This window comes from Strix uralensis, chromosome 19 (genome assembly GCF_047716275.1).
Source record: "Strix uralensis isolate ZFMK-TIS-50842 chromosome 19, bStrUra1, whole genome shotgun sequence".
Taxonomy (NCBI): Eukaryota; Metazoa; Chordata; class Aves; order Strigiformes; family Strigidae; genus Strix; species Strix uralensis.
In genome coordinates, this window is record NC_133990.1 from 8,876,369 (window position 1) to 8,896,758 (window position 20,390).

Here is a 20,390-nt window from a genome sequence, read left to right on the forward strand (position 1 = left end):
GCCCCGCCCCCCGACACCACAGGACACGCCCCCCGTTACACCCCGCGGGCGGCGCTACCGGGAGCGGCCGCGCCGGGACCCGACTTAATCCTGGGCGGGACCCGGGGGATGAGCCGAGCCGAGCCGGGCCGAGCCGAGCCGGGCCGAGCCGAGCCGAGCCGAGCCGGAGGAGCGGCGCCACCGCTCTCCAGTGCCCGGGAGCTGCCGGCGCGGCCCCGGCGGAACAGAAATTACAGCACAGGGACCGCGGAGCCGGTGGCAAAACAAGTGGAAATTAATAAACTCCGAGACAGACTAGAGCAGAGACAGGAGTAAATGGCACCTGTGATACAGCCGTACAGTAAGCGAACGGGCCTCCTATATGGGAGCGATTAGAGCTTGGGTTTTTTTCCTTTCAATTTTTCTCTTTAATACGTTGGAATGGCCCAGACTGGTCCAGGACGACCCCTCACACCTGACGGGGACGCACAGCATGAAAACGCCCCGGAGCGGGGCTGCGGGGGGGATTCCCGGGGCGCACGTGCCGGTGCTGCCGTCGTCGTGGACGGGCGGCCCCACGGCCGGCACCGCGCGGTGTGGGAACGGCTCAGAGAAAAGCGGGACCCGAGGGGTGCGGGAGGGTTCGCCGGAGGGGACGGGTTTTCCTGCGGCTGCGTTGCTGCCCGCGCCCGGCCGGGTGCCGGGATCCATCTTCCCGTTGCCGGTGAGGAGGGAGCTCGGCCGGTGCCGCCGAAGGCCGTGGCCCGGCTCAGCCAGCAGCTGCACGAGGCCATGATGGAAACGCTCTGCACCCACACAGCCGGAGCTCCTGCCCCCGGTGCCGTCGAGGGGCAGCTCCCCGCCTGCCCTGCTCCCTGCCTGCCCAGGCTGGTGGGTCTCAGCCCGTCCAACGGCAGCCGAAGGGTCTGGCAGCAGCTCTCCGCCCGTGCAGGCGGCTGTAGGGGGAGCAGACCCCCCGCTCCGTGATGCCGGGGAGGGCGGTGAACCCCACACTCACCTCCGTGTCCCCGTGGGGAGAGGGGCACGTGGGGAGAGGGGCAGCAGTGCCCGGGTGCATGCAGGGATGGGGGGGGTCACCCCAGCCATGCTAACGTGTCCCTCCAGCTTTTCAGGACAAGCAGCTGCGCAGGAGCCACCCGGCCCCACGAGAAGCCCAGAGCCCCTCGCATGCAGCCGGGGGATCTGCCACATGGTACCCCCCCACCCAAGAGCCCCTGGCTGTACCCTTCCTGCACCCCGAAGGGAGGGACGGACGGTGGGTGGGGAGGGGGACAGAGGGGTCCCCGGCGCTGGAGGGCAGCTGGGGACACTGCGGTGGGGAGCGCTGCCTGGCAAGAGCTGCTGGGGTGGCTCCCCCACGGCGGGGCCACTGGTAGACCTGCTACGCAGCCGGGGCAGCTCCCGCCACTCCCGAGGGTTCGGTTCCTTCACAGCTGCCCGGGCACCAGGGCTGAGCGTGGCCCCGGCAGCGGGGTCCCCCCGCACCCTGCTCAGCCCTGCGGGTCCCTGTCCCTGCCCCCTGCATGCGCGCGGCAGCTGCCGCAGCCCGGGGACCCCCGTGGCCGAGCGGATTTTCATGCTGTCTCCAGGAATTGATATCAGCGTGCACCAGTCTAACATCTCGCAGGTTTTTTTTCTACTGGCTACTGGAATGCGCTCGTTTGGCTTAGGGGTCCTCGATGTCGAGAAACTCTTGCTTGGGAGGGGCCGTGCCGCGGTACCAGGCGCACGAGCCCTCGCTCCTCTTGATGCAGGCGTAGTGCTTCACCTGCCGCCCGTCCATGTTGTTCTTCTCCATCGCCCAGTCTGTCCAGAGACACTCGTCCGAGGAGGAGACGAAGCAGGGGATGGAGAGGCGGCACGAGATCTGCGCAAACAGACACCGACACCGTCACCGACCGCCCCGAGGGGGGATGCTGGGGCGGGAGGAATCAGCAACCCCTCCACAGCTCAGTCTCAGCTGCCCCCCCAGCTCTGCACCAGGGATGTGGGGCTGCCCCTGCCCCGCAGGGCCCGGCGGGGACACCAATGGGGTAGGGACGCAGCCACAGCCCTGGGGGACCTGATGGGCTTGTTGGCAGAGGCCAGGCTCCACCCTAGAAAGCATCAGGGACAGTCAGAAGCCACTTTGAGGAGCACCAGACCCAGCATCCCAATCTAGCGAGCTCTTGGAGCTGTTTGGGCCAGCCCAGGGTGGGAGGCTGAGCTCCCCTTTCCCCACCTGGTTTTGTCACACAGATGCTATAGCAAAGGTCACCTCCACTTTGCAGGAGGACACTGCTACCTTAGGACAGACATGTTCATCCAGTGAAAGCAACGTCCCACAGTGGCTGCGGGGTGTGTGTGGAGAGCAGGTCCCCACTGCCCATCCCCATGGAGGAGCACAGGCTCTGCTGATGGCTGTGGCTCCTAAAGAGGGATAGAAAGCCCTTTTTGGGGCTGGGAGGGTGTTTTCTCTGCCTGGTTTACAGTCAGAGCTGCGGTAGCTGCTCGCTCTGTGGCCCTGGTATGGGTCCTGCTGGAGGTGGGGTCAGTGTCGGCCACCCCTCTGCTCCTTCCTCCGGGCTGACACCCCACCATGTCTCCTGTAAGCTCACCAGGGGTGGGTGCTTGATGGGGGGTCACACCTCCAAACTGGCATCCTGTAGGATGGGAGCTTCTGACAGCAGAGAGGGCTGGAGTGGTGGGAACAAGCCTTGCACCCCATTTGGGGACACGTTGCATCCCCCCATGGGGATGCGCTGCTCTGTGCCGTGCTGGGGCAACCCACGGGTTTGGGTGTTCCAGCCCCAAGGAACCAGCAGCACCGTGCTGGGCACGGGGAGAGCTTTGGGGTTCACTGTCACGCTGAGCTGAGAAAACCAGGGGGGCTGCAGGAGGCCAGCTGTTCCCCAGCCCTCCAGCATGGGCAGGGGAGGGAAAATCAGGCTGATGCTCCAGGGGTGGCTCGTTTACCAAAGCCCAGCTTTCCTTGTGGTTTCAAAGGGGACAATGAGAGCTCTCCAGGCCTGGCCAGGCACCACGGTGTAGGGCTGCGACGGCGCTTGTGGCTGCTGGCAGAACAGGCAGGTCCTTGCTCAGGAGGGTCCTGGGAGGGTGAACAGGAGGGTTTTCTGGCTGCTCCAAGCTGAGTGTCCCCAAGGCTGCAGGAGCAGCCGAGCAAGCTCACAGGGTGGCTGCATAACGGGTGTCTGCGTGCGGGCACCTACTGCTCGCTCGGAGGGACTGCGGCTGCCTGTGAGAGCACAGCGACAGAGAGGAGCTGGGGGGACGCTGCAGCCGAGCAGTGTGCTGCTGCCGTGGTGCAAGCAAATAAACATCCTCTGCCATGGCACAGGAGAGACGGGATTTGGGTTGGGTGACACCAGAACCATTCCTGCCCACCCAGAAGGGATGAGGGGCAGGCAGGAGTCTCCAGTGCTGGCAGCGTGAGGTGAAAGGCAACAGCCCCTTGTCTCACGGGGCAGCCCCTTGTTCCAGCAACCCACGTGTCAGGGCTTTAAGGAAGGAAACCAGATTGCTGCTTATGACGTTGCTTTGAGCATGTTTTGGATTTTAAGAGTATGTTTAATTAAGGGTATCTTCTGTTGACAAAGAGTTCAGAGCTGTTTCGTGGTTACAAGGCAAAGACAGTCGGAGTCTGGGGGGTCGGTGGCTGGAGACCCTTTTTGGCTGGGAGCATTCACCCACCCGTCACCCAGGCACCTCCCCAAAACCAGCCCAGCTACTTCAAATCTCCTAAAACATTTCCCAAGGTCCTTCCAAGCCACATCATCCAACCACCCCAAATCCTGCCTCCTCCAGCCCCTATTGGGATGGAGAAGGTCAAATACAAACAAAACTTCGGCAGGAAGGTACCTGGCCTGGGGTAGTAGCATCTTCCTGGATGGGGCGCAGGTGGCCAAGCAGATGGCACAGACTCCGTGGCCCCTGGAACTGCTGGGACAGATGAGGACACCCCGAGGGGAATTTTCCTGGAGGAGGAGAGGAGCGCTAAGGAGCTGGGTGCTAGAGAAATCCCTCCAGTGCTGGGGAAGAAACTCACGCTGGGAGCTGATGCCTCGAAGGTGAGGAGGGCTGTAAGGGGCGGTTATAATTTGCTTTTAATGGAGGGGGCTGATCCAAAGTGTGGGGGCAGCACCTTGCAGCTGCAGGGGGAAGGCTTGCAGGTGGCCAAATCCTGCAAAGGAGGAGGATGGGGATGGGAGAATTGAGGCCTGAAGTGCATTACCCCAGGCTGCTCTAGGAAAGGCCTCGAGATCTTGCTGCCTTCAGGTGCGTTTTTACAGGGGAAGGTCCTGCTCCGGACCAAGATGACTTGTTAGAAGGGCAGAAAACAGGATTGGGATTGTTTTCTGGGTATCGCTCTGCTGAAAAGCGAAATAGAAATTTCTGCTCCCCTGCAGCAGCGGGCCCCCCGGCGCATCCCTGGGTCCCCCAGCCCTGCCCGTCCGACCCCTCCAGGAGGGGCTCCCCCACCCCGGGGCCGGTCCCCAGACGGCCCCGTCTCAGCCAGATTGGCAGGTGCCCTCCAGCTCCCCATGGCAACGCCCAGACCAATGGCAGGGCCGGAAGCTGTTTACGGGGCGGAGCGTCGCCGTGGCAACGCGGGAAGCCTTTGGGAGCCGGTACTTAACGGCGGCCCCTGAGCGGCCGGGAGATCACGGCGGCTCGGCGGCAGGGCCCGGCGCCGGGAGCAGCGCGACCTGAGCGGGGACAGCACCGACCACCTCCCGCCAGCCCCCCCACTCCGCATTTGCGGCTTTTTTGATTTTTGGCTTTTTTTTTCTCCTCAGCGTGGTTTTTTTTTTTGCATCTCCGTGCTCTGGGTTGACGTTTGGAAGTTGGGGGCCATCGCTGGGACGGGGTAAGGGCCGGCAGCGGTGGCCGAAAGCGGCGGGGAGCGGCGGGCTGGCTGGGGAGGGCGGTGGGACAGCGGGACAGCTCTGCCGGGGGCTCGGCCGGGCAGCTCGGGCGATGCCGGCTGGCAGGGGCCGGAGGTTTGCGTGGGGGGAGAGCACGGACTGTCCTTTTTACGCTTTTTACTCTTTTTACGCATTTTACTCTTACTGCCTCTCCCGCCCCGCCCTCTTCCGCGAGCATTCCTGGGATCTCCCTTCCTGAGGGCGCAGGAGTTTGCAGGGGAGGGGGGGTGACACTGGGGACCAAGCTGCCGCTGCCCTGAGCCTTAATTTGAAGGGGCACAGGCCGTTTGGTGGGAGCGGGGCAGGTGGTCCCACGCCCGCCCCCCCCCGAGGCGGTTGAGCCCGGCATCATTCCAAGCGGGGAACCCCACCAGCCGCCGCGGCGCAGCCGGTGCGCGGCTCCTCGGCGCCGGCCGGGGTCTCCCCTGGCCCCCAGAGCCGGGATTTCGACTTTCCAGCCCGGCACAAAAGCCAGAAGCCACATCCCCAGGGGCCCGGCACTAAGCGAAGCCTCAGTCTGCCGGCTCGCTCGGAGTGAGGGTGCGCTCGGGGTGTGCCCGCGCCCCCCCGGGCCGGGCTGCTGGGGGGGCACCGGGTGAAGGGAGGAGCAGAAAGAGCAGGAAAGCGGGGGGAGTCGGTAGCGGAGGGGGGACTTGAAGGGACTTGGCGGAGGTGCCGGGTGCTGAGATTTTGTCCTGCTAGCGGCGGGGAGGAGAAACATCCTCCCTTCGTGGCATGGCAGGGCTGCATTTGGACTGTGGGGTTGGTTTTTTTTTTGGGGGGTGGGGGGGTTGTTGCTGTTTGTTTTTGAATTTTGCTTCGGCCGAAGGCTTTGCTGGGCAGCGGCAGCCGAGCGGGGTGTGGGTGAGCCCGGGGCACGGCGGGTTGAGGGCATTTCCCCGAGGTTCAGGGCCGCTGAAGCACCCCCGGGGGAGGTGTTGCAGCTCCCGAGTGCAGCAGCCCGGGGATGGGGCTGAGCCAGCGGCAGCGGGAGCAGCCGTGCCCAGCCCTGCCCGGCTGCCAGAGAGCGGCTGCACCTCAGGCAGCCTCAAGCCTCTCCCTGTTTTTCTTGCAGGATCTGCCCCGTCCCCTCCCTCCCCTTGACGTGCGTCCCGTCAAGGCAAGAGCTGCTGAGCCATGGCTGAGGGGTGGCCGAGCTGCCAGCGGGCAGGAAAAAACAACAGGAACACGGACAGCATGGAGGACTCGTATGAACTGGATGACAGCCTGACCAGCCTCATGTGGCTGCAGGACTTCTCAATCAAGAACACCAGTATGGGAAAGTCCTCCTGCTGCCCCAGTGGCCCAGGTCCCCTCGATGGTCACGGCATCCCCAGCTTTGCCGCTCCATGCTCGCCCCTGGCTGCTGACCCGGCGTGCATGGGCATGCCCCACGCTCCCTGCAAGCCCATCTCCTCCTCCACCTCAAGGGCAGCACACCACGCCATGGCCACGCACCCTCAGCTCGCGGACGACGTGGACTACAAGACCAACCCGCACGTCAAGCCGCCCTACTCCTATGCCACCCTCATCTGCATGGCGATGGAAGGCAGCGATAGGCCCCACATCACCCTCTCTGCCATCTACAAGTGGATTACTGACAACTTCTGCTATTTCAGACACGCTGATCCCACCTGGCAGGTAGGAGATGTGGAGACCCCTTGCTTGTTCTCTCTGCCCGCAGGGCTGGGGAGGGCTTTCCACAGCCTCCAGCGGGCAAGGCAAGCTCCCGTGGAGATACTGCATCCCGCTGGGAGCAGAGCGGCACCGGCAGCCAGTGGGGAAGGGCTGTAACGGGAAACTGTCCCCAGCTCCACCTTCCTGGAACTCTCATGGGGTGCTGGGTCTCTCGAGGCTGAGCACACACGAAATCACCAGGTCGAGCATCTCGGGGTGCTGAGGACCAGGTGTAGCAGAGGATCCCCAGGGAGATGCCGCTTGTTGGACAAAGCCCTCGCTGGGCAGGTTCCGAGCAGAAGTGCTGCTGCTTTCCAAGCAGGCCAGAGGGCAGGTCTGTCCCTTTGGACAGGCAAAGGAGGTTCCATCACTGTGCCGAGCTGGGGAGGCCTCAGAGGGGAGCCCGAGAGAGGGCCCGTAGGGCTGCTGTCCCCAGCTAGCACCAGCGTGTCCCCAGGCAGTAGGGGACAGCCCCGCAGCTCACCAGCTTTGGGGGCTTTTCCCAGCCACCTTGGCTCGCTGCCCTTCTCCATCATGCAAGGGGACCTTCGGCACGTGACGCTCTCTAGGATGCGGCAGGGCAGGAGGGACCCAGGTGGCTCATCCCTCCGCTCCGGTTATTCCCAGCCCAAATCCGCAGTGTGCCGGCAATCCCGGCGGCCGGGGCTCACCCAGGCAGGGCTGGGCAAAACCACTGCAACCCCCCTGTCCAGGTGTTGCCCACCTTCTCCCCAGGCAGGCGGGTCTCTGGCAGCTCTTGAAGCCCATCACGGGGAAGGGAACTCTCCGCTTCCTCTCCAGGGCCACCCGGGTCCCCTGGCCTCCCCTGTGCTGGGGGGACCTAGGGGAGCGAGGAGGGAGGACGAGCTGTGTGCCAGCGGGTTGACTTTCTCCTGCAAACTCATGGCTGGAGAATCACCACAGTTTTAATTAACGGGGTGCCTTCCAAAAAGAAAGAAGGTTTCCAATCCCTCTCTGCAGGGATGCAGGGGGTTCACAGGATTCTTGCAGGCAGGAATGATAAATATGTTCTCTGACCGGGTGATAATGGAGGGCAGCCCAGGCTGAATGAAGTTTGGCATGGGGAGGGCAGATGGGGAGCAGAGAATTCAGCTTGCAAGTCTCTGACCCTTGTAAAACTTTGTGAAACTGTAAATCTGGAGTTACCACAGCCTGGATTGTTTGCAGGGTTATCTGTGTTCCTGCTGCTTCTTTTTTCTTTCTGTCTCTTTTATTTTCTTTCTGTCTCTTTTATTTTTTTTCTGTCTCTTTTATTTTCTTTCTGTCTTTTTTTCTTTCTGTCTCCTTTTTTTTCTTTCTGTCTTTTCAAGGCTGTGTTCTCATCCCCTATCCCGATTCCCGTACGTGAAGACAGCCTGGAAAGGTCATGCCACCCATACTCCAGGGGGAGATGGATATATTCCTGTGGGAGCTGAGTGCTTTGGAGAGGAGCCAACACACCCAAGGAGCTTCAGCCTAGAGGAGGGTTTTGTTGTGTGTGTGTGTGTGTGTGTGTGTGTGCGCGTGCGCTCGTGTGTTTTTCAACAGCTCTAAGCATTCAAGCCTTGTTTTTCCTATTCGGCACTACGGATTATGGATGAATAAGCATAAAGATATCCAGGCAACATTAAAAAAAAAAAAACCTCTACCATATCCAATCTCTTAATACAGTCTTGGCTTTGTGGAGTCCAACACTGGGTTATTTACCCAATAACTGAGTTTCCTTTCTGATTATTCACATCACTCCAGGCATATTCATGTTGTCAGAACAACTCGACGGGAGCAGAAAGTCCTCTTTTTCTTTTTTTTCCTTTTTTTTTTTTTCCCCCCCTCAGCTCATTTGAGCAGTGATGAAGATGCAGTGATTCCACACCAAGCTTCCCCAGGCCAGGATGCACCTCTGGGGACACACGGGGCTGCAGTGGAACAGCCCTTGTGTCTCTCCAGTTTTGCCCATCTGGCTTGGGTCAGCCTGGCTGTGGGGAGGAATGGTGCTTATTTTTTGGCCTTTTCCCCTCAACACTAACAATAGGTGCAGATGAAGTGGGGGACTGAAGGAGGACCCAGATGATGCCATCTGCCATGTGTTGCCATTTGTAATGGGGTCCTGGCCACAGCAGTGTAAAGACCCTCCTCTCCTTCCTTAGCCACGGAGGAGGACCCGCCCTCCTCCAGCTTAGCTCCACACCTGGAGCAAGTCTGGCTGGGTCCTGCCAGTGCTCGGCATGATCCAAGGCCCCATGGTCACAAGTTACAGCCAAGGACAGTTGCCCCAAAGTTCCTCTTGGTTGGCAAGTCCTCGCTTGACCCCCTTGGCTCCTGCCACCTCTGGTTGGAGCAGACAAGAGGCAAGAAAACTGCCAGTGACTCAGGGCAGGGGACTTTCTGCTGGGCATGTAGCCCGGGATGGCTTGACATTGCTGTTTCTGCTTGCTTTTTCCCAAAGATCCTTGCTGAAAATGGCCTTTTCCACCAGCCTCTGCACACAGGTAGTGGCTGCAGCAGCAGACAAGCATTCAGCCTTGTTTTTTTTTCTCTTTTGGGTCTAGAATTCCATCCGGCACAACCTGTCCTTGAACAAGTGCTTCATCAAGGTGCCTCGGGAGAAGGGTGAGCCAGGGAAAGGTGGGTTTTGGAAGCTTGACCCCCAATACGCGGACCGGCTCAAGAATGGTGCCTCCAAAAAGCGGAGAATGACCCCAGTGCAGCTCCACCCGGCCTTCACCGAAAGAGCCCAGCCAGAAGCACAGTGCGTCACCAGCCCAGCTGCTTCGGGTCCCGCCTCCAAGAACATCTTCAACCTCAACGTGGAGTCACAGCAGCTGCTGGAAGAGTTTGAAGATGTCACCAGCAACCTGAACTCCAATCCAGCAGGGCGCAAGCGCAAGAAGCCCTCACTCGAGCAAGTGGCTAAGGTGCCTCGGCTTTCCAGCTCTGCCTTGCTGAGCCAGGATGAGCAGACTGAGCTGGGATCACTGAAAGGGGACTTTGATTGGGAAGCCATCTTTGACACCAGCCTGAATGGGGAATTCTCCCTTTTTGACGATCTGGAGCTCACGCCTCCGATCAACCCCACAACAGTCAACCTGGACTTGACAGGAGATGGGCAGCACATTGAGTGTCCCCAGGGGCAGGAGCAGGTGTTCACCAAATCCAACCAGAGCAACCTTGACTTTGGTGAGACCTTGATGGCCACTTCCCTCCTGCAGCATCCCTGGGATGAAGAGACAGAAGATGACCTCTCCAACTCTGTCAACATTGAGCAGTTGTTTGACCTCAGCGATGCCTCTTTGCCAGCGGATGGGAGTGACTGGAGCAGTCTGGCATCTCTCATCTAAGAGGCCAGACACCCTTCAAAGGCCACACAGACTTTAGGAGGATGCTCCTCCCCGTGCTGCTGGCACTCCCAAGGGACAAGATGTTCCAGAGACAGAGACATCTACATTGCCTTTGACCAGCTTCATTGTCAGATGATTTACTAGGGGGGAAACACCAGGGGAGAAAAAAATACCACCACAAGAACTGCTTGCTATATCTTTAAAGGACACATCAGCAGTCTCTAGTGCATGAGTTTCCTCAAAAGAACAAATATAACACTACTTATTTTTCTACTCTTAAAGTAAAAAATGTGAATTATCTTTTTTTTTTTTTTTTTCCCATGGGCTGGACATATGTTCCTTCAGGGCTAAAGGAGAGCACCTGTTAAATCCCATCCAAGACACAAGATTCCTGGTGGTTTGGGACTCGATAGGCTAAGTGCAATTCCCTCCCCGTTTGTCTGTTTCTCTTTCCTTTTTCTGTTTAGAGTAGTTGGTAGGTATAGTGTGATAATTAGCTAGCAAGTAGATAGGAGTCCCTTCTGGATTCTCCCAAGTTCAACCTCCCTCCCAACTTATGCTTAGAGAAGAAGAAAAGGTTTATAAATTCAGCACGTTTGCTTTTTTTTTTGTTTTTCTCTAATCTATTAAATATGATCTATTCAAAGAAACCTCTCTTTTTAACACTAGCATCCCTTAATAGCGGGACGCTAGGGGAAATGCAGTTTGGGCGTTGGGTGGGGTTGGTGTGGCGGCGTTTTGGTAGCAGGCAAGGGGCTACAGGGGTGGCTCCTGTGAGAAGCTGCTAGAAGCTTCCCCAGCTCCAAGTCGGCCCCGCTGCTGGCCAAGGCTGAGCCCATCAGCGCTGGTGGTAGTGCCTCTGTGAGAAGATATTTAAGACCTGGGGGGAAAAACCCCCAAGAAGCTGCTGAAAAACCTGCAGCAGGGAGAGGAGTGGGATGTGAGAGAAATCCCTACACAGACCCCAAGGTCAGGGAAGCAGCAGCAGCAGCAACAGGCTTCATTAAGGATGCAGGACCTGGTCACTCTCAGAACCAGCTTTCATCCTTTTTGTACCCCAAATCATCCCTGCAGTTGCTAGAGGGTCTAGACAAGCATCAACCCTCTCTGTCTTTCAGCAGCTGACATAGCCCCTCTCCCTTGTTTTGGTCCGAGACCGCTGCTTTCCACTTCTTTTGCTCATCCAGGGCAACACAGGACCCCGATTCAAGGTGCACTTTTGGGAGAGCTGTAAGGAAAACACTGTGGCATGGCCATCAGGTGGTGGCCATGAGGTCACTCCACAACGAATGCTCCCAGGTGGGACTGAGAGGGAAGAAATCCACATTCAGGCTCCATTCAGGAGCTCAGGCCACAGACGGGCCTGGGGACCGCAGCACAGATGAAGTCCCATCTCTTTGGGAGCAGCTCGTCAGCCAGGAGAGCCGGGGGGACTGACACAAACTGAAGCTTTGGCCCTTTGGCTTGGTGTGCAGCAAGAGCGTGGCAGGGTCTCTGCAAAGTAGCTCAGAAACATTTTGGGAGTGGAGCCAAACTCTGCCAAAATGGACTTGAAGCCCTCGAGAACTGGACTCTTCACCTCTCCTTCGCTGTAGGTTATTAGAGATAGAGCATCCATTACCTAATGGAATAAGTAGAAGCTGTAGTTTTCGTGGCGTGTCTTAGACTTGCCAAAAACCTGAAGATTGTAAAGTTTCTTTTTTGGTGACGAAAGCACTTGGGACCTTCAATGTGAGGTCCTATAATTTAGCAAGAGTATAGGTGCACTATAACAAGCTTAAAAAAAAAAAATTACCCTTGGAGTAATTTGCATCCGAATTCGGGGAGAGGGTTGGAGCTGTGGAGGTGGGAGTGCAGCTCCCACATCCCCCCAGTAAAGCGTGGGGCAGGCTGAGAACCAACATCTTCAGCTCATGCAAGCAGCAGAGCTGGGGCTGGGGACGCTGCTTTTCCTGCATACCAGAATCTGAAGTCCCATGCACGGCTGGGGATGGTGTCCTGGGGCTGGGGAGCAAGGGCAGTGTCTCTGGGGGGCTTTGGGGGTCGGTGTAGATGTTTATCTCTGTATTGGCAATGCTGCTTTTTATTCTTGTTATATTTTTCTGGTTTGGGGCCTCTATACTGATGCTGAAGAACTGCAGAGATACGTGTGCATTTAACCTTTTTCACGGGAAGTTATTTACCAATTTTAAAAAAAAGAAAAAAAACAATGAAGAAGAAAACCCCCTTAGGCCTCCTTGTTTCCTTCCAGCACCGCCTGGCTCTGTCTGACCCTCTTCCCTGGAAGTAGGGGACATTCCACTAGCCCATCCCTGGTTGCACACCAAGCCCTGGTACATGGGTGCTATCACCCCTCCTCCACGGTGGCACAGCAATGCTCCGCAGGGAAACTGAGGCACAAACCACCTGCGTGGCAATGGTTACACACTGCCTGTGTGGCACAAGGGTGGCTGTGCCCGCTGTCCAGACTCCTGGGAGCTGCTCCCAACCCCTGGAGCATCCTTCCCTGCCCCTGCGGGGAGCTCCTGGCGGTGACATGGTGTGCGTGCCTGGCACTATCCCTCTGCTTGTGCCACGTCTCCACCCAGCTCTGTGGATGCCCTGAGAAACACAAGTGGCTTCGGAGCCCTCCTGGGTACAGGGCGGTGAGAGAAGCTGCACAGAAGCTGTAGGAATTGCCAAGCCCTCGTGAGGCCAATTACATTGAGGTTGGGCTCTGCCAAGGCAGGGAGGAAAAGCAGCGTACACTCAGCTGCCAGCCCACCTGGCACAGGTGGGGGGGGGGGGTGGCGGGTCTGGGGGCAGTAGGTTTGGGGAGCCCCATGGGGAGGGCAGGTTGGCTCAGGGATGAGGGGCTGGGTGCAAGGCTGGCCTGGGCCGGGCTGTGGGCACCTCTCTGTGCTCACAGCTGTGGGGCAGGGCTGCCACTGGGATGGTGGGAGAAGGAGGCTGGAAGGGGACTCTGGAGAAGGGTGGTCTGGCCACTGCTCGGTGGCTGCCCAGTCCCCCCTGTCACATCTGAGCATCCCCAGGGACAGAGATCCCCCTCCAGACCCTGCCTGCAGCTCATCCAGATTGGCGCTTCAGATGGACCCGCTCCAGGGTGTCCCATCCCTCTTGCACTGGGGACACAGCCCTTCCTGTCTCCCCAGCACATGAGGAGCACCCTATCACCTCCCCAGTGATCTACTGGATCCCATCGGCACCAGGCACTGCAGCAGTCAACCCCAGGGCTGCCCATTTGCTCTGCAGTGGTCACAGCTTCTCCAAATCTGGCCCATCTCAACCCAAAATAAGAGCTGAGCTCACTGCAGAGGCTGGCTCTGGCTCGTGTGTGCTCTGTGCTGGGAGGGCAGGATGCAGCCCTTGGGATGAGGTAAGGTTATCCCTGTGGGGGACAGCTTTGATGTGTCTGGGGGGGAATTCTGGAAGCAGATCTAGGCTTTCCTTTCAGCCTGGGGCCATGAACCCTAAAAGGTGATAAGGAATTCCCTGTCCTGGCTTCTCCTTCTCATCTCCCCCTTGGTAGCACTTGGGGACCTGCTCTCTACTTCCCCCCAGTAGTGGTGGCACTGGCAGGGCTGCAAAAAGCTGGCAGCCTCTTTGTGCCTCGGTCCACTTATTTACTTTGTTTTGCCAGGCACAAGTGTGTAGTTTCTGTTTTTAAACCCCCTGGAAAAAGAGGAGCCCCCAGCAATCCCCACCCTGCAAGAGGACTGAAAAAAATTACCTTGCCAGGAAAAAATATTCCAGGCTGCTGGAGCCAGTTGAGGGTTTTAAAGTGAGAAAGGGTGAATATAAAGGAGGCACCAGGCAAGGCCTGAAACAACCTCGGTTTTGTTCAGCTTCTGAAAGCAACAAAACCAACTTGGATGTGAATTTTTTTTTCTTTCAGTGAGATGGTTTGGGGCGGGGGGGCGTAGTTTTTAAGCAGTAGCCATGAGGTGCACAAGTAGGGGTGCTATGGGTGGGAGCATCGCTTCCCGCGGGCATGGAGGCAGGCAGGACGCCACGCTGCTGCCCACACAAAGCCCATATGTGCTCGGGGTGAAGTGCGGTGCCAGGAAGGAGGTCGGGACGCGGCAGCACCCGGCCTGCCCGGGCTTGCCGGTGGCAGCGGGATTGCAGCCTGTGGCTGGGGCTGGTCCAGCCCTGCGGGCTGCCCTGGCTCGCCTGGCACAGGGGTGGTGATGTGTTGGGGACCCCCAAGTTGGCAGCGTCCCCCCTGCCCTATGTGTGGGCAGAGCACCATGCAGTGAAAACCCAAACCACTGCAGCCCAGAGCCAGCTGCGTTTTCGGGCATCCCACCATCAGCACCCACCAAAGCAGGTCTGGAAAGTGCCCAACTCCAAAAACTCTCTGCAAAGTCAGCCTTCACAGCCCCCACCAGGTCCTTCCCCAACCGGTTATCAAGCACATGGCAATTATTCCTTTATTATTTATTTCTGCTATTCCCCCAGCCCCCTCATCCATCATCCCTCCCTGATGGGCAAACACTGACACCTCAAACCAATCTCCCGCTCACAGAGGGGGAAAAAATATACACATAAGCCCTTCTTTTCTCTCCTTTTCTTGCCGAGTCTTTCTTTCCCTTCCATTGAGTGCGGGGCTGGCATGGAGCCATTCTGGCAACAGCCGGCTTTCACTTGCTAATCATCCTAAATATTGAAAATCAACGCTTAGAATAAACAGCTCAAAGATTGGGGCCATCTCTGCTCTGTTTGGAAATGCTAATCTCCCTGCCTTTTGTTTTTCTTGTGTGGATTTGGTGCTGTGCGTTTGGAGGAGGTCACAGCTCATGGGTTCTCCCTCCACCCCAGATTTCCCCCCCCCCCATCGTGAAAAATTCAGCCCATTTTAATGTCCCAGGCTGGGACGGCCAGAGTGGTGAGGGGGAAGAAGGGGGAAACAGGATGGAGGAGGGTAGGGAATGAACTCGCCTTGCATAGCAATGAATGAACCTCCAAAGTTTGGGAAAAAACAGGTTCCCAAACGTGCATCCAGGAGTTCACATGGATGGGAAATCTCATGGGAAGCACACTTGGGCGAGGAGCTCCACCCTTGGTACGGGACAGGGGTGGGGGTGGCATCGGGGCAGCCTGGCCCCCAGCCCTGCAGTGAGGGACAGAGCTTGGGGATGGCTCAGGGACTCCCTGCCCCTATGACACTGATTTTTAGAGGGTTTTCCATCTGAGGGAATGGAGGTGCCATAGCAAACCCCAGACAGGTTGTGACAGGCCCCAGGGCTGGACCCCGATGTCTTTGCCTGGAGGGATCAAGCTGGATGCAAACACCTTTCAGGGGGTTGCAGGGGCTCTGGGAAAGGTGGCTCTGAAAACTGAAAGCCCCTTTTCTGTTTTTCCAGCAGTGACTTTGCATTGCTAGCAGAGCCCTGTGGGGCCTGTGGCATTCGCATAGCTTGGGTGGTTTACAGCATCCTAATAGGGAAACTGAGGCAGGGCAAGGCAGTGGTCTGATATGGACCAGAACCTGATTATCTGACCCAAAGTACCTTGTGGGGACAACCCCCACGCTCTGGGCATCCCCCTGTGCCCCGACCCCTGGTCCTGCTCCCCAGCTCATGCTGCTGAACCTGGGTTAGGTCCCTCTGCGGGGACCGGGGCTCTGCTGGGGGCCACATCCAGCCCAGAGCAATGCTGGGGCAGCGCTACGGGAGCATGTGTGCACTCTTGAGTTTTCAGCTGTGTTTTCAGGGCACAGATGGGGGGTACACCCTCTGGCACTGGGGAGCCGCCCGGCAAAGCTCCCTGCCTCTCTCTGCGCCTCAGGCAGCCCCGGGACGGGTCAGTGGGCCGTTGCCAGCGGCCGTTCCCGGCGGCGTGGCTGGCACAATGCACCGGCAGGCCGGGGCTTGCCCTGCGGTGGGGGGAGTGCCGGCAGCCGCTCACCCGAGCCACAATGCAACAGCCCCTGTGTAAATGCCGTCACGAGGAGACACTCGGCATGCTGCCCCTTCCTCCTCATCCCTGCCATCCCCCCAGTGCGTGCCCGGGTAGGGATGTCCCAGCCCCACAGGGCTCCTGCTCCTCCAGCTCAGCCCATGTCACTGCAAGCGGCCCCCGCGGATGGGGGGGATGCATCCAGCCCCCGCAGCAGAGGGGCTGAGCCACTGGAGCAGTGCCAATATTGCCTCTTTCTTTGGGAAACCACGTCACGCCAAGATCGAAACTTGGCCAGTTTGCAAACAAGCACCGGGGCCACCATGATTTCTTTACAAAGGCTGTTTTTTCAGGTGATTTATTTCCAGGTTTGGAGCATTAGGGCCATCCCATGTCCTGAGGTGTTTTTTTTTTTCACTGCCATCAGGACAGTGAGAAACTTGCTTTAGAAATCCAAAGCAAACACCTCCTTTGGTGTCTGAGTCCAGTGGATGGGCCTTTAGCCCCCCACCCCCTGCCAAAAAGTACAAGCAGGGGCAGGCTCTGCACCCTGCAGACACAGTTCACCCCTTGGTGCTGCTGCGGCGGAGCTGGGCAGCAAAGGTAGCACAAGGGCAAGCAGGTGCATTTGGGGAATGGCCCAATTCAGGGCAACGTGGGCATAAGCCCCAAATATCCAGGGGTTATGGATGAGGCCAGCTGGGCTGAGCAGTGTGGGGACACTGGGTGCAGATCCCCAGGGATGTGCCCATCCTGCACACAGGGGCCGCTGGGCTGGAGGCCGGCGCAGGCAGCGGGAGGGCTCGGGGGCATTATGAGAGGCGGGTGTTGACCTAGAAATCGCAAAGAATTTGGCCTGGCGTTGTGCTGGCGGGCGGTGTGCCAGCCTGGCAGCAGAGGGAAGCGCGGCTCTGCTCCAAAACGGCGCTCCTGCTCCCCATGCCTGAGCAGGAGAGGCGACTGCCATCTGCCCTGGGAGCTCCGTGGGCATTTTGAGTTCACTGGTGTTGAGGGGTGGAATGCTCATCGCTCCTAGCAGAGGCAGGCATAGCTGCCTGAGCATGAGCCAGGGATTTGTTTTTGCTCCTTTGGGGAGTGCATGCTCCCACCCAGCATGGGGTCGGTGCCAATTCCTGGCTGGGGAACAGAGGGAGCAGACCTGCAGGTGCTGGGGGGGAGTAACACTCCATCCTGGTGGCTTTTGGCCCGTACAAGACACATTAACAGGCAGGAATGTACAAACATCCAAAGGTTGGAGCAGTGCAGTGACAAGGCAGCTGCGGCGGCTCCAGCCCCCCCAGAGTGCAGCAGGCGAAGGCAAGACCCCCACTGCAGGCAGAGAGGGATGGCAGAGGAGGGTCCCCTCCACAGGAGCGGGGTTCATTGGACCAGCACCACTTGGCGGACCCCCATGGCCTCGCCAGGCAGCTCCCCGCCAGCCCTGGGGTCACCAAGCGCATTCCTGTGGAGGGGACAGGGCCAGCTGCAGCCCTGCATGGCCTCCCTGTTCCCGTCACGTGGGGAGACGCATGCCCGATGCTGACCCGCATGGCAAACACCCCCCTTCCTTCCCCAGCAACGTGGCAGAGAGAGAAAATGAGCATCGTCCCCAACCCGGCCCCCAGCTTACGAAATACAGTGCCCTGTAGTTTCTCTGTCTGCAGGACCAACACTCCTGGTGCACGCACACACATCCCACCCATCCCAAACCCAGCTGGGAACCTCAGCCGCTGCTCTAGGGAGATGAGGAAGGGCTCGGCCATGTGCTGGGTGGCACCATGTTGGTCTCCAGTATGTATCAGCTCCTTGGTGTCCCAAGGGGCTCAGCAGGAGGAAGGGGTCTCTGCCCTGTTCCCCCCACTCTGGCGGAGCACTAAGTAAACAGTGACGAGGGGAACCTCGTTAATCCTGGTCATTCTTTTACAAAAAGCCATTTAGAGCTGGCTATGCAGGCAGTTATCAGAGCACAGGGGAGGTTTTCCCAGCAGGACCGTAATTCCCTCTGCAAATAAATCCAGAGGGAGGGAGCGCACAGCTTGTATATGCAATGGGTGAGGGCTTGGGGGACTTTTGGGGCCAGCCTTCAAGGGGCTGATCCCCATGAACCCCCTTCCTGCAAGAAGAGAGGGTTGTTGAGGGATTCCCCGTTAGGCGACTGCTTGGGCGCTGTTTCAGTGCCACTGCTGCCATGCCACATCCTTTCCCTGGAGCAGTGAGGCTGGCGTGGTCCTCAGTGCCTCAGGGGAAGGTCTGGGAAGCCCAGACATACAGGGAGCCCAAACATCAACCCTTGTCCCACATGGACCCGGTTTTCCGTGAGCACTGTGCATCCCTATGGCACATTGCAATGCTCTGGACCCAGGTCAGGATCAAAGCGAAGCCAGTAGAGCTTGGAAACATTACCAGGGAGGCAAAGTCCTTTGGTGGATTTAGTTCCTGTCTCATCCCTTCAAGTTCATAGGCACGGTAACAGCCCTGTCTGTGCACTTGTTCCCTCTTTCAGGGGCTCTCCCCTTTTAACCCCACCTGGAGGGGAAAGTTGGGGATTTCTCAGCCAGCTCAGAGCTCCTGGTTTTTCTGGCTGAAGATTAATCTGGCTAAAGATTAATCGCTTTTTCTATCCGGCTGACCTAAGAGGAGACAGAATAGGCTGCATCTGGGGAGGAGGCGAGGGCAGTGCCACTGGCGACGGTGTTCCCACGCGTTCTTGCAGCCTGGGGCACTGGCAGGTCACACCATGGGGGCACACAGCCCAGGACGGCCCTTCAGCCCATAATGAAAGTTTTGTAATTTTATGTTAATCCCAGCTACTCCATACTCTGATCTCTCTCCTCTCTCACATCAAATGCAAAGCCCTTTCGGAGGCTCCTGGTTGTATTAATCTTGTTTTGCCTTCGCCACCGCACGCTGTGTGCCTCGCAGGCAGCTCCTGCGGCTCGGGGAGCGCTGCTGCCCCGTCGTGTCCCGTCGTGTCCCCACTGTCCCCTCCGTGCAGGAGTGAGATTAACCCTGCTGGTGGGACGCAAGGGTAGGCATAATTCATTTTTTGCAATAAAATGACTATTTTTAAAGCAGGAACTGTTCCTGTGGTGAGCAGTAGCGAGCTACAATGCAGGGGACAGAAAGTCCCTGCTTTGAGAGCTACTATTAATTGAATTTATCCGAATCTTGTCAAGATTACACCTTTTTTGCAATGACCTTTGCCACCATAAAGGCAGCCAATAGAAATATGGATCTGGGGAATATCTGGGTCTTTCCAGTGACTCGGAGCCAAGCCCTGAGCAGGCAAAGCAAAGCCCCTCTCTGCCTCAGTTTCCCCACCTACAAATCAGATCGATTCTCTTTTCTGCAGCGTTTTCAATGACCAACGCCCTGAACACCTTGTCCTCAGACAGAAGCGACTGTCACGTCTCCACAAACAGGAGCCACTTCCTCATGCCTGTGGCAGCAAAAACTCCTGTTGCTGAACAACAGGGTCATGACGTTCGAACCCCACAGCCTCCACACCACAAAGGTGTTGGGCTCCGATCTGATCCTGTGTCTTGGGTTTCGGAGCACTGGAACAAGCTTTGCTTGGCAAATACTGCAAAAGGGACTCGTTAGCTCTCTCGTTAGTGCACCAAAACCCCAACAGAACATTGCACTGAGGATGCAATCCTTATTCAGCTGTGTTGGCTGCATTTTCTGCCTTCTGTGCCCATGCTGATAGTAAGCTCAGCCACCTGGATGAAAATCGCTTCTCCAGGGGAGAAAAAGGGGCTTTTCTCCCTCTTCTGTCTCATGGAGGGGGAAGCAAAGGGTGACTCAGCATTCCTCTGCAGCCACTGCTGAGTCACCACATTCACTTCTCAACTGCTGCGGCAGCTTCAGCACAGAAAGAAATTCCTCAAGGGCTTGCGGGGACCCTGCGGCTGGCGGTTTGCAGGGCGGGAAGAGCCGCGCGGCCGTGGCGCTCTGGCGGGAAGGCAGCAGGACCAGGATTGTCTTGGAGCTGTTGTTCCGCCAGCTGTACCCACCGCCAGAGAAACAGCCAGCAATAAGCTGGGGGGTGTATTTACAGCCTAGAGATCCCAGGTGTGCTTTGTGCCCTTTTGCACTGTATTTCAACACACGTTCAAACTGCAGTGTTTCTACGCTTTCTTTTTCCTTTTACCAGACGTAACCCCTGCTGCTTTGACTCTTTGCATTGACCAGTAAGCCAGGTTTTTTCTGCTGCCTCCCCTCAGATGTGGCATTGCACCTCGTGTTTACACAGACTCGGGCACTTTTTACACTATTTATTGGCAGACTGACTTTCTGCACACTTTACCACCCCAGCTGGCAGCTGGGATGTGGGCTGGGTGCCTCTATCCCAGCTCCCCCTCTTTGCTCTGAGGACTCAGTCACCCTATGAGGGGGTGAGGGAGCCTTTTCGCTGGCTTTTCAGGAGATAGACAGCACTATTCAGGGGAGCACAGATACCTGTTCCCCACGCTCAGTGAGGGGAGATTTCCTTTTGGCTCTGACTGCCCTTTGAATGGGGGGGTAAGAGTGCTCTAAAAAGAGATGG

General features: G+C 57.9%; 1 protein-coding gene across 1 annotated transcript; it reads left to right on the forward strand.

Annotated features, from left to right (window-relative positions):
* Positions 1-6,045: 6,045 nt before the first annotated feature.
* FOXJ1 (forkhead box J1) lies at positions 6,046-10,788 on the forward strand. Its single transcript, XM_074889011.1, has 2 exons — positions 6,046-6,566; positions 9,152-10,788. Exons 1-2 carry the CDS (start codon positions 6,063-6,065, stop codon positions 9,938-9,940), a joined length of 1,293 nt encoding a protein of 430 aa, XP_074745112.1. The 5' UTR covers positions 6,046-6,062; the 3' UTR covers positions 9,941-10,788.
* The last annotated feature ends 9,602 nt before the right edge of the window (positions 10,789-20,390 follow it).